Source organism: Panthera onca, chromosome A3 (genome assembly GCF_046562875.1).
Source record: "Panthera onca isolate mPanOnc1 chromosome A3, mPanOnc1 haplotype 2, whole genome shotgun sequence".
In the NCBI taxonomy this organism is placed as follows: Eukaryota; Metazoa; Chordata; class Mammalia; order Carnivora; family Felidae; genus Panthera; species Panthera onca.
This window is the reverse complement of record NC_138341.1, coordinates 66,088,005-66,102,475: the sequence shown is the minus strand read 5'-3', so window position 1 is coordinate 66,102,475 and position 14,471 is coordinate 66,088,005. Positions and strand designations below refer to the sequence as shown.

General features: G+C 37.1%; 1 protein-coding gene across 4 annotated transcripts in view; it reads right to left on the bottom strand.

Annotated features, from left to right (window-relative positions):
• PPP4R3B (protein phosphatase 4 regulatory subunit 3B) overlaps nt 1-14,243 on the bottom strand; it is a 65,636-nt gene extending 51,393 nt beyond the window's left edge. For all 4 annotated transcript variants that reach the window (XM_060605623.3, XM_060605634.3, XM_060605642.3 and 1 more), the window contains exons 1-3: nt 13,731-14,243; nt 12,324-12,379; nt 1,181-1,279 (exon numbers count right to left, since the gene is read on the bottom strand). In XM_060605623.3, the coding sequence (XP_060461606.1) occupies nt 1,181-1,279; nt 12,324-12,379; nt 13,731-13,872 (297 nt within the window). In that variant the 5' untranslated portion in view covers nt 13,873-14,243. The remainder of the gene's footprint in view (nt 1-1,180; nt 1,280-12,323; nt 12,380-13,730) is intronic.
• Nucleotides 14,244-14,471: the final 228 nt, after the last annotated feature.

The following is a 14,471-nucleotide window of genomic DNA, read 5'->3' as shown; positions in this document are numbered from 1 at the left end:
GAAAACAGAAATCTGAATACAGTATGGCCTTTAGCTAATAAATGTATGACTAATAATAATGAATAATAATGTATGAATATTTGCTCATTAATTGTGACTACTGTATCCTAGTATAAGAGACTATTAATAGGAGAAAGTGTGCGAGAAGGTGTTAGGGAGGGGAGTACATAGAAACTCTGTATTTTCTACTCATATTTTCTGCAAATATGAAACTTCTAAAATAAAAACTTAATTAAAATAAGCTCCAGTTACCTGAGAGTTATCACCTCTTATATTCTGCTATACTGTAAGCTCTTTAAGAACTGAAGTCATGAACACTTTTGTTGCCTTCTTTAATTTTTAAAAAATACTTTTAATCTTTATTTATTTTTGAGAGAGAGAGAGAGTGCGGGGGGGGGGGGGGGGGGAGGGAGGGCAGAAAGAAGGAGAAACAGAATCTGAAGCATGCTCCAGGCTCTGAAGTATCATCAGCACAGTCCAACGCGGGGCTCCAAACCACAGACCAGGAGATCATGACCTGAGCCACCTAGGCGCCCCTTTTTTTTTTTACATTTTTAAAGTAAATTTCATGCCCAGCAGGAAGCCCAACTCAGGGCTTAACTCACAACGCTGAGAACAAGAGTTGAATGCTTAACCAACTGAACTATCCAGGCACCCCAGAAGATATGAGCACTTTTGATGATTAGTGTCTGGCACACAGTATTCATAAACATTAGGCAAACAGGTGACCAAATATTAAGGAAAAACCTCAAGGATTTAGAGCATAATTAATCTTTTTTTTGTTTTTTAAAATATCCTGACCTTTTATTATGAATATATACTATAAAAATCTAAAGCGGTAAAACATTCTCTCCCCACATTTTTTAAAGTTTATTTATTTATTTTAAGAAACAGAGAGAGAGGGATAGTGCGGAAGGGGGGAAGGCAGAGAGAGAGGCAGAGACAGAATCCTAAGTAGGCTTTTTGCTCTGTCAGCGCAGAGCCCAACATGGGGCTCAATCTCACAAACCATGAGATCATGACCCAAGCCTAAATCAAGAGTTGGAGGCTTACCAACTGAGCCACCCAGGCGCCTCCCTCCACATTCTAATATATATCTTCAGGTAACAAGAAAAAAAAATAAAAAATGCACACTTAAGTTAAACATTATTAAAAAACAACAACAACAAAAAAACCTTACCTGACAGATTTTTTCCCAAATCTCATCGCAGCCAGCTTTTTCCTGAAAACTTAGAGCCAGATCATAGTTCTCAGCCTCTGACCAAACAATTAATGTATCCTGTTTAAAAACAAAGATTTCTACATCACCATACTAGAAAAGCTAGAAAAGAAATAACTACGAAGTATAAACAGAAATCAAGAGGACAGGAAACAGTACAGCGATGACAAATGCTCTCTGATAAGTGCAAATAATGCATACTCAATTGACATCATGTAACTGTATTTTGTTATCCTTTGAAACTTTAGTAATATACTGGCAATGGAATAGCTTTGGTACTAAAATGATATTGAGCAATTTTCTAAAACAAAAAATATTAAAACGGGTTAGCAATCTGGTTCATGTACTAAGATCATGTTTAACAGAAAGTCTAGCCATTTTTGGCCAAACTGTAATGTAGACACTCTAATCATCTACATCTTTGGTTTCTAGAAAGTCAGCTATTTCACCCACTAACCACCTACCACCTACAACTTTATCTTTTCCTTTAACCTGGTTGTCAACTGGTTGCAAGCAGACTGACTAATAGCTGAGAACAATTTAGTTTAACCCTTTCTATTTTTGCCCCCCTCTCCTGAATCTGGAAAAGCCTTCAGGATATGAAGGAATTCAAAACAATGATGAAATGAAGATACTCTAAGTCCTACCAATAAGTTGTTTCTTATTGTTAATAAGTCTAGCACCTATTTCAGCAGCTTAGGTTGTAAAAAAATTAAGAACCCCAGGGTTAGATGTTTTTCTACAAATGTTCTTAATTGTATACCTACCAAAAAGTTAATTACACTTTTTGGAAAAAGCTGTCAACCCCTTTATTAAAACTAAAGTTTGGGTTTAAATTAAAACATGGACAAATTTAAACACAAAAATCATAACGCAACACTGAAATGAAATGCCAATTTTTAAAAGATATATAATAATTGAAGTTTAATATGGCTAAAACTTTGATTTTTAGAAAATACACACTTGAAAAAATACATGAGTTTATATCCCAATTGTCAAGTATATAATGTACAAAAATACCTTATAATTAAGAATTATTCAGCAATAGCACTGCTAGGAATTTATCCAAGGGATACAGGAGTACTGATGCATAGGGGCACCTGTACCCCAATGTTTATAGCGGCACTCTCAACAATAGCCAAATTATGGAAAGAGCCTAAATGTCCATCAACTGATGAATGGATAAAGAAATTGTGGTTTATATACACAATGGAATACTACGTGGCAATGAGAAAAAATGAAATATGGCCTTTTGTAGCAACATGGATGGAACTGGAGAGTGTGATGCTAAGTGAAATAAGCCATACAGAGAAAGACAGATACCATATGGTTTCACTCTTATGTGGATCCTGAGAAACATAACAGAAACCCATGGGGGAGGGGAAGGAAAAAAAAAAAAAAAAAGAGGTTAGAGTGGGAGAGAGCCAAAGCATTAGAGACTGTTAAAAACTGAGAACAAACTGAGGGTTGATGGGGGGTGGGAGGGAGGGCAGGGTGGGAGGAAGGGCAGGGTGGGTGATGGGTATTGAGGAGGGCACTTTTTGGGATGAGCACTGGGTGTTGTATGGAAACCAATTTGACAGTAAATTTCATATATTAAAAAATAAAAAAAAAAAAAAAAAAAAAAAAAGAATTATTCACCTAATACTTCTGATTATGATGTGATATGAAAAAAATGTAAAACTCAAAGTAAGCTGCAGATTTACAAAGTCTTCAGAATGAAAACACTTCAATATTTTGATAGCTCTAATCTGTAAGTGAAAATATCCTTCAAATAACCCAGGCCTTAGGTTTTTTGTTGTGTGATCAGGTAAGAAGAACAGCTGGAAAGCTGTGTTCTCGCTTCTGCCTAGCTATACTTCCTGGAAGTCAAATTTGCCACCAGGTATTCTAAAATTTCATCATGTGACTCCTTTCATGTAAAAACCTTCTGTGGCTCCCACCATATACAAAAGAGGTTTTGAAATATTTTAAAAAATCCAGCAGAACTCTTTTTACAAACAAAATTTTACTAAGAATCTTTATTTAGAAAAAGATAAAGACAGAGCTCCTCTGGTTAAAGCACTAGGACACACATTCAGGCTCCATGTACTTTCCTCAACCCAAGTCAACTTCTTAGAGCTCTCCTCAAAACAGCTTCATGAACAATGATCTCCAAAACTTTTTTGTGTCTCTCAAATTACTTAACCATTATATTCAGAAATACAGTATTAGCAAACCAATACTTTACAAAATATACACTAAAACAGAAATAAAAAGCCTTAAATAAAGATAAAATAAGCAGTATTTTTAAATATTTGAACGGTTATGGTTCCATACCCTTATTAGTTAACATTTTAAGACCCAGTATGTACCTAGAGCACAGTAAACCCACAAATGACAATAGATACAAGCTCCTATTTAATGTCACCCTTTTAATAATTCTGAATTTTGGGGGAGGGGCGACTTCTTGTGAGATCTATTTACCACTGTTTCTGCATTGTCACCCGGCTTACAGATTAAACTAAGAGTATAAATGTTAGCTTTACCATTACCATGTTAATTTGCACTTTTATCACTTTTTCAACCCTTTTTACGACATGTGTTCATTTTGTTAGGGTTACACGTCAGTTTAAATTTGTAAATAAAAACATCTGTGCATACCGGCTACTATAATTCACAGTAGTTACGGGACACTTTTCATGGAAGTGTTACCCTTAAAAGGTATCTCTACATATATTTTTTACTTCTGACCACTTATCAAATATAGGCAAAACTTAGTTTCTTTCTTTTTTTTTTTTTTTTTAATTTTTTCAACGTTTTTTATTTATTTTTGGGACAGAGAGAGACAGAGCATGAACGGGGGAGGGGCAGAGAGAGAGGGAGACACAGAATCGGAAACAGGCTCCAGGATCCGAGCCATCAGCCCAGAGCCTGACGCGGGGCTCGAACTCACGGACCGCGAGATCGTGACCTGGCTGAAGTCGGACGCTTAACCAACTGCGCCACCCAGGCGCCCCAGTTTCTTTTTTTGATTAAAATATATAAACAGGTTTCTTCTTAAATTTCCAAACTTTATAATGTACATTCATTTTGGAGATCACTAGTACAACAGGATAAAATCCAAAATCCTTTATCCAGGTATCTAAGGCCCTTTCCAATTTGGTTTCAATCTATCTTCTGAAAGAAAGTCTAGGTAAGCAATGAAGTCTGATTTAAGGTAATTAATTGAGTCCCCTTCTTCACCATCATTTTCTTGTTTGTTTCTTCCCCAAGCCAGGCAAAACCCAGAAACTAAATGGGATTTATATTCAGAATCCTTTTTCAATGTAAAGAGGACTGACATTGAGAGATGGTTAAAAATTCAGACTCCCATGCTTCTCCCTCGGGAACAGGTCTGGGTGAATCCCAAGAATCCCTATTTTGAAGAAGGGCCTCAGGTTATTCTTTTGATAAGTCAAATTTGAAAACATCACCTAAGCGCCTAAGTGTATCTCTGGTTGGCTGACAGAAGATGGGAAACTGCTATCACAGCAGGAACCTTCTAGCTGTATGAAATCTACTCAAAGTGAGTAGCAAATCCCATCCTTCCTTCTTCCCCTCCCAGAACCCTACTATCTCAGTCAAAAAATAACCGTAAGAAGTACTTCTTAGAACTGCTTGTTTTGAGTATCACAGTAAAAGCTCTTAGGTGAGAGCGCACAAGGCTGGCACGAGACTAGTTAAAATAAAATACAAAATGTTAAATGGCAGAGTTTTCCACATATCCAAAAAGTCTCCCACATCCAAAAAGTCATGTTCAATTTTTGTAATAACGTCTGTTTTCAACCGCTGTGCTCTTTGTGTTCTAGGTTTTGCTCATTTGTGTGTAGCACACATATCTTTGGGACATTATTAATGCCTGTTTAAACCAAGAGAAGCTTAGAGTTTTCCTCTACCAACGAAACATTTAGTCACCACTATGTCCCTATGGAAATCAGATTTAAAATGAGCCTTCAGGGAGAACAGAAAAAGTCGGTTATACTTGGTTTGGTCCTTTAAAAAAATAAGAAAGGTGATTATGTCTAAGCCAAGATGGAAATAAGACATGAGCTAGAAAAGCTTGACAATTTAGCATTTACTGAATCAGATTTTCACAATGTTGTTTTATGAGAAATGCTCATTTTCAATCTTAAGTATTAAAAACACATTCTTGAGGTGAATATTGTTTAAGCCAAAATTTCTTAATAATCCAAGGCCTAAATGACACTTTAGAATTCTAAAACTTGGTGCTTAACATCTTTTCTAGGGAAAGGGTTATCAGTTTTTACATTATATTCACAAAGGCATTTGTGACACATTTAAAACAGTCTAACAAACCAATGGATTATTGGTTTGTTTTCCTCCCCAGTACATTAACATGAATAAACTCTGCTCATGAAATATTTGAGATCCTATTGCTTGTCAGACTAACCCTATCTTTGCCCCAACAGCTATGACAAAATTCAATATACACAGAGCTGAAGTTTTTCCAAAGGAACGTTATTTTTTAAGAAAAAGGAGAATAGAAATACCAGATTTGGAGAATTCAATTTGCAGATTTAAAATCAATTTAGAAGTCTGAAAATGAGTGAGATTAACCAGACATATAGTGCAACATAACATCTAGCTCTCTAGTAGTTCCTAACAGTAGCTAACCCTAACTTGTTCTGAGATGGATTTTTAAACTATACTATCGTATATATAACATATAGTCCAAGGTACACATGATGACGCTGCTAAAAAACAGTACTAAAATCTTCCTAAAATCTGTGATATATTTGGATATAATGGGAATAACCCCAGACTAGAATTAGGACCTGGGCATCACTCACAGTTTCACTGTCCGCTATTTCTGTGACTTTCAGCAAAGTATTTAACCCCTTTGATTCTTCTTTCCTCATTGGAAAAGAGGATTATGATGAGATTATTATGACTATAGGTCTTTCATTGAGCTTATGTGTGAGATACTATGCTAAAGCATTTTTTATACATTAATTCACAACTATTACATGATGTAGGTAGTACCTCCATTTAAAAGATAAGATTCAGAGAAAATCTGCTCAAAATTATAATGAAATAAATACCTTATTCATGTCCTTGATACTATGCCCCATAAAAAACGTGAACAATTCTAAAAGAACACAAAGTTCTTAACAACTTGCTTCCCAACCTTTTGCCCTGCAGCATTATATTTATGTAGGTTACCTGTCCGAACCTCTATATAAAATCCCTCTCCATCTGATTTCCAAGGATTCCTTAGTCTCGTTCCAAACCACCACCACCTAGAATATACCTGTACTCATGACTGCCCAATCTTTCCAACATAGTAATTCATGTCCTCCACTTGTGCTCCTGATCTATAGCCAGAGTGGGCTCTATTCATTACACATTCATGCTATTATCTTAACTCAGCATTCAATATTATAGAAATATCCCTTACATTATATACTATACTCCTTACCTTAGTCTATTCCCCACAGTGCCTCTCAGGTAAAACCCCAAATCCCTAATTTTACTGGTTTATTTTGCCAACTAAGAGATACATTGTGACAATTTTCACCTCTACATTTAAAAAAACCTTTTTTTAATGTTTTTTCATTTTTGAAAGAGACACAGTTCAAGCAGGGGTGGGGCAGAGAGAGGAGGACACAGAATCTGAAGCAGGCGCCAGGAGCTGAGCTGTCAGCACAGAGTCCAACGCGGGGCTCAAACTCACGGACCGTGAGATCATGACCTGAGCCAAAGTTGGACGCTTAACTGAGTCACCCAGGCGCCCCTCACCTCTAACTTTAAAAAAAATTTTTAATGTTTATTTTTGAGAGAGAGAGAAAGAGAGTGTGAGTGAAAGGGCAGAAAGAGAGGGAGATACAGGGTCTGAAGCAGGCTCCAGGCTCTTAGAACTGTCAGCAGAGAGCCTGATGTGGGGTTCAAACCCACTAACTGAGATCATGACCTGAGCCGAAGCTGGATGCTTAACCAACTGAGCCACCCAGGGACCTATCACCTCTACCTTTAGCACAGATGTTCTTCTTTTTTTTTTTTTTTTTTTTTAAATTTTTTTAACCTTTATTTATTTTTGAGACAGAGAGAGACAGAACATGAATGGGGGAGGGGCAGAGAGAGAGGGAGACACAGAATCGGAAGCAGGCTCCGGGCTCTGAGCCACCAGCCCAGAGCCCGACGCGGGGCTCGAGCTCACGGACCGCGAGATCCTGACCTGAGCCGAAGTCGGACGCTTAACCGACTGAGCCACCCAGGTGCCCCGCACAGATGTTCTTCTAACTACAACCTAGAAATAGTCTCAATCTTTCACTTGCAGGATATGAACAGCCATTCATTGACTCTCCTTTTGTTACCAAAATTCTATTCTCCCTTGGTTTCAAGACAACACATTTTTCTGATTTTCTACTCTTCCAATTGCATATTCTTCCTCTTAACTAGATCTTCTTCCTAATTACCAAACACCTAACCCAGCAGCATACCCTGTCAATTCTATCTTCAATATGTATCTCAAACCCATCCACCTCTTTCTATGTCCACTGACATTACTCTAACCTGATTCAACATTATCTCTTGCTTGAATTATATTGTAATCTCTCAACTACTCTCCCAGTTATTGCACCTCTTCAATTCCACACATTTTTGCTTTAGTTTGGATCATGTCACTGCTCTGCTGCAAATTTTCAAAAACTTTCAAATGCACTTTAAAAATCTAAACCAGTTAGTTACAAACCCATAAGCAGCACTCAACCAAGTATTATTGGATGAATGAATAAATGTGGACAATTCAACAAGGCTTGGTCTTATGCTTTATTCTTTTCTCGATTTCTATCTACTCCCTTGAAAGAGGTCCCCTCTTACAGCTAAAAGTAGCAATGATTCTCAAATTGAATCTTTCATACCAACTCTTACTGTCTCTAGTTCAGTCGTTCATTTTAAGACATTTAAAATTATCTTTTTTTAAAAAAAAAATTTTTTTTTAACGTTTATTTATTTTTGAGACAGAGAGAGACAAAGCATGAACGGGGGAGGGTCAGAGAGAGGGAGACACAGAATCTGAAACAGGCTCCAGGCTCTGAGCTGTCAGCACAGAGCCCGACGCGGGGCTTGAACTCACGGACCGCAAGATCATGACCTGAGCCAAAGTCGGCCGCTTAACCAACTGAGCCACCCAGGCGCCCCTACAATTATCTTATCATCATTTCAAAGCCTAAGTCGGGGGGAGAGAAGGTATAAAACAGTATATAGTATGCTACCAATTATGCCAGTAAAGGGGAAAATATATATGTGATTGCATGCCTACTCATTCACACATGCATAAGACCTCTAGGAAGATATGCAAGAAACTGGTAATACTGGTGGCCTCTAGCAACGGAAAGCATATGGATGGAGTCCAGGGTGGGAGAGACTTCACCAAATACTTTCTGAATTTTTAACGATGTGACTGTATTATCTACCCAAAATAGTTTTTTGTTTTTGTTTTTTTTTTAAATAAACAAGCCAATAACCAAATCATTAATGTAAACCTTTCTTCTCAACTTCTCAGTTCCTGGAGAGAACCATCATTTTCCTGGCCCCAAGACTCTAAACACTTCTAGTGACCCTTGATTCCTTCTCTTTCATATTTAATCATTCACCAAATCTTCCAGCACTTTCTTGGAAATACTAGAGCTCTTTTTCTTCTTTCTAATTCCATTTACTATACTGCAACAGACTTTAATTTTTTCTGCATCTGAATTATAGTAAATAGTCTTGCTACTCCAAAGCTGTTTCCCTTTCCACCCCCAATTCATTATCCACGACACTGCCACACTTGCTTCCCAAACACGGTATCACTTTCATCATGTTAAACCCCCTCCTCAAGAATCTATAATAGCTCCTGTTTAGCTAAACAAATGTAAAAATAAGAAACCTCTGTTGCAAAGAGGCTTAATAACTTTTGTGTCAGGTGTACCATTTCCTTCAGCAGACAGGACCAGGGAGAGTGAAATTTTTCTTAATGATTCTAACTCAAATCTTCCTTCTTTAATTTTCTACTGCCCGAGTCTGTGGAATAAATTGTTTTTATAAATTTTGTGTTGGCATATACATGCTGTATAATCTCAGTCAAGAAACTTGACCTTTCTGGGCCTTAACTGCCTTATCTGTGGAATGCTTTCATGGGCTTTCAATAAGGACTAGATTAAAACCATTTATCAGTTGTTTTATTATCATAAGGTAAATGTTTCACCTGTTATTATCTTGTCTCCCAAAAAACCAATGGGGACTTCCTTACACTTCTTTCCTAAACCCAATTAACACCCAATGGTATTACATATAAAAGGGTACACATCCCTATGACTCTGCTTTTGATTTAGTCAACATCAGTAGGGCTGATTCTAAATAACTTAAAGTTTTCATATGTATCATCAGGCACTTTATTTCATGTTCTACTGCATACAGTAATCAAGAAAGTGTTGTGAATCAATGATGACCTATTGATATGGGGTCATTTCACATTCAACTCAACTCATTCTAACTTATTTTGAGCCCATAAATCAGAACTTGGCTCATTTTATAACTGTGTAATGTTAAAAAAAGAATGTTAAATAATTTTCTTTGAATTTATCCAATGCATTCTGTAGCAATACGTCCTATAAACTATGAGCATGTCATTCACTCTAGTCTTTTTAAAATTAAAAACCCACTACTGATCAATATATTTCATATAAATTTTGGAAATGAATACTTTTCTGGGCCAATTTATTGAATAACTTAAATGATGACATTAAAAAATATAATTCTAATGAACACAGAAAAACATCTATGTGTTTGGAAAGCTCAATTTGTATAATCTGGCAAAAAGTACAAAATGAACAATGTTTTGGTGAAAAAATGAAAAACCGTTATGTACAACAAAGTTTAAAACAATCCCTAAATTGCTCATTGATTCTATTAGAAAAGTGTACTCAATTTAAACAAAAATAAAGAAAATAAAACAAGTGACCCTATTTACACATTTTTCAATTTTAGATACAGAGCTTTTCCATATTACTGTCAGTGCCAGTGTTCTCTTATACTTTAATGTTCTTTAGTAAAAGTAATTCATTTAGAAAAAGGTTCTTAAAAACCCTAACGTTATATATTTAAACATGATGAATTATGGAAAACATTTTCCCAACAGCATGAATTTTTTAAAATAAGCACATTTTTCTCCAATACTTTAGCTTTCTAGGAGAGTAATATTACAAAGAAAGATATGTTTTAAAGTTTCTAATGAACCATCATGTATTTCTGGACTAATGTTGGAGGACTATTTTATACACAAACCACTATCACATGTGATCTTTTCAACAGCAACAACAGTTAAAGAATCTTATACACAATCTGAAAAGAATCCACATTATAATCAATTTGTAGGGAGTCACATTAAAAACATAGTTCCTCAATATTTTATATTCATACAGATAGGAGGGAAAAAGATGACAAATTGGAATTTCTTTGCCCACAAGCAAAGCAGCAAAAAAAAAAAAAAAAAAAAAAAAAAAAAAAAAAAAAAAAGTACAAAACAAAAAAGGTAACTATCTGGTAAAATTCAGTGCAAAGACAATCATCTGCTTGGCTGACTTAGAAATTAAATTTACTTAAGTATCCAAGTTGTAGGAAACATTTTCAAGTGTTCAATACAGGACAAATGTTTGGTTCTCCATCACAAAGACACATAATATTTTCTAAGCAATAAGAAAAAAACATTAATATTGAAAAATTAAGTATTTCAAAGAAGTGGTTAAGAATATATTGCACATGCAAAACAACAGTTTAACAGTAAGATTTTTACTAATAATGAGCTGTGCAACAGACATGTTGTCACTCCTCCAACTGCGAATTGTTTATTTCTGGGCATCCAAATTTTCACTGACCTTGAAGAAAGTAGGTATTGATGGTGTGAATATAATCCTAAAGTAACTTATCTTTTCCTAGAAAACTCTGCCACATTCATTTTACACACCACACCACACCCACCTAGAAATAATCTAAATGTCTAATATAGAATACTACACAGTTAAAAAAAAAAAAAACAAAACCCGAAAAACTAGATCTACATTGTTAATATCAAATCTTCAAATTAACTGTTGAATGAAAAATGAAAATCCAGAGTACATGTAAGAATATGAGATCAACTGTATAAAGTTTTAAAACACATAAAAGACTACATATTATTTATGAGTACATATGCAGAAAAGGTATATAAGCATGTACAGAAATAATACATCAATTTCAGAACAATGGTTACCTACAGTTAGGAAGGAGAATGGATAGAATGAGATGGGGGTACAAAGGGGACTTTAACTCTATCCACAATGTTGAACATTACAAAGATTTGAAACAAATATGGTATAATGTTAACACTTTAAATTTGGTGGTTATACGGACACACATTATATTTTCTGTACTTTTCAGTTTTGAAATATATAATAATAAAAATGCAAATATTCACAAAAGAAAAGGTTCAAGCACTGCTGCCATTCCAGATTAAATACCTGGGCACACTAAAAAAAAAACACAGGTTTTTCTCTTCCCAATAAGACAATAAATATTAATAGAAAACATTACATGACTGGCAATGTACACTTTTATAAAGTATCACACCACTGCTTATATTAAAAATATAGAATTAAAGAACAGGATTTAAATGCTTCTACTTCAAAAACTCTACTTTTGCTGGAGTCAAACGATCAAATTTCACACCACAAACAGGTTTCCCTCGCTTTAAAGAGTGTCCCTTTGAATTTTCTTATATGCCATTTTCTTTAAATGTGATTGAGAATAAAAAGGCTTAGTGTACAGGGTATAAAAGATACCTGGCTATCTGTAGTTAAATAAGACTAATGAATACACTATATTCTAACATAAACTAACACTGGCTCAATTCAAAGGTAATAAATTACTGCCAGTACAAAAACTTTCACTTTTGTTTCAAACTTTTGACCTACCAGGGAAATACAGTGTGTAACTCTGTTTACCAAACATGTTTTATCTTATCAGGAAAATTTTCCCATCTTTGTAACATTAATACTTTCTTCATCACAGATGAAGTCTTTCAAATTAAAGATAAACTACTTGCCTGTTGTTTTTGATATGCAGTGTTTGGATTTATCTTTGATTCCAAGAGTAGTGATCCTGAAAGATAAAAAATAATATTTATAAGTTTCAATTTATAAAACCTGATTAAAGTATCAGAATATAAATTTAAAAAAAAAACCAAAAAACACTTCTGTTCTCTTCCCTTATCTAGAGATGTGAAGTAATCAAATGTATTATGATTCACATTTTTCTCTCCACATCTGGGCTTCCTATTTAATTTAGAACACACCATCTTATCCCCATATGCCCTTAAAGGAAAAAAATCCTCTTAGGATCAACATTCAGACCCAAAATGTAAGGAGGCTAGATGTCCATTCAAGTTTTATTGAAATGAAAATTTTAAGATCTAAATGACTACTTGAAGCCAAACTCTTTTTAACAAAGTTATTTTATTGCTTTTCCATTTTAACAAAACAAATTACAAAGGACAACAGGAATCTAAGTAGTTAGTACATAAATTACAGAACTGCATTTATCCTTTTCTCCTTAACAAAAGGAAGGACACTTCATGTAGAAATAAACGTCCACAACTATTTAAAATAATAGGGAGAGTGCGAGAGTTCAAAATACAATAAATCTAAGATTGTTATTTTTCTACTATCTGGACACAGCTGGTCAAACAGAGGCGTTCAGATTACAACGAGAATGGTTTTAATTACGACTCTACATTTTATAATTTAAAAATACTTCACATGACTCCTACAAAAAAATCAACGGATAAACGTTTACAATCTGCTCTGGTGTCCTAACTTGTTTAGGTTGTAAAGTATCCACTTTTTCATGGCAACCTCTACAAAGGCAGCCTGGAGGGATCCCCGACATAGATATGCTTGTGCGTGCATGTATCGTGGCAACAGTCTGCAATAACTGCAAAAAAAGGTGCCTTTTGGTTTTCCCTAGCACCTGTCGACTGGGGCGAACGGGATTCGTTAGTAAAATGGGTTAACAACAACAACAACAACAACACTGAGAAAGTAAAGTTTTACTAAGACTTTTGAAATAGACAAGTAATTGGGTAAGAAAGCAAAAATTAAGTGTGTGTGGGGGGGGGGGGGGTTGTCGTCAGCTCCCTAGGGCGAGTAAATAACTACTCTGTTTTCTCATTACTTCCTCTCTTCTCACTCGCCCCTTTTCAAAGGAGGCGAGACTGGAGAGGAAGGGGTCAAATCCTTAATAGGGATAGGAGGCGGGGGAACAGCATCAGCGTCTGACTGAGGGTAAATCCGGACAAAGTAGTTTGTTTTTACCGTACAGAAGTGCAGGCACAAAACCAATGCGCTGTCCCAAGATGTGGCAGTAACAGTACCCGGCCCAGGGCCTAAACACCAGGGCTTTGCCCAAACCGGAGGCACTGACTGTCCCCTATTCTATGTTCCAATAACCTTACCGTCGGACTCAGCCCGAACCAGCAGCGACATCCCCTTGAGCTCCTCTACGTAAGTAGAGGAGACGTGCCCGGTGCCTCGGTCGTCCCATTGACGGTCTTCGTTGAGGGTATAGACCTTCACTCGCCGCCGCGTATCCGACATGGTGGCTGCTGTCCCCTCCGCTCCAGCCGCTGCCTCCTCGCTCACGTCGTCCGCGCCCCTCACTCTTGAGAGACGGTTGCGGCGGAGGCGGCAGCGGCGGCGGCGGCTCCAGAGAGGCCCGAGTTCACCATGGCTCCCAAGGTTCAGTCGCGGGAAGGGGCAACAAGAGTCACCGAGACCTCTCCGCCCGGAGACCCGGTAACCTCTCACTTCACCCCCGCACACACCCACCCTCCCTCCCTTTACCCCCCAGAGCTCGCTCGCTCTCCCGCCGCCGCCGCCGCCGCGGTAACTACTACAGATCCGCCATCTTGTAACCCGATTCTCTAAGCCTTTCTCTTCCTCCTCCAGCAGACTCGCACGGGCTGTCCTAGCAGGGGCTACGGCGGCCGACGAGTCCAACACGCTGCACTTCTACTTTCCGCACGCTCTTCCGAGCCCGCAGTGCTCGGTGTTCTCGCGAGGCGGTTTACTGGACCGAAGTGGGAGGGTCTACGTGCAACTTCCTCTTCTCTCGGCCCTGCCTGATGGCGCGGGATCTCGGCCGGGCGGTCGGCTCTCGCGAGTTCTCTGTCCCCCTTAGTGCCGCGAGACTGCTT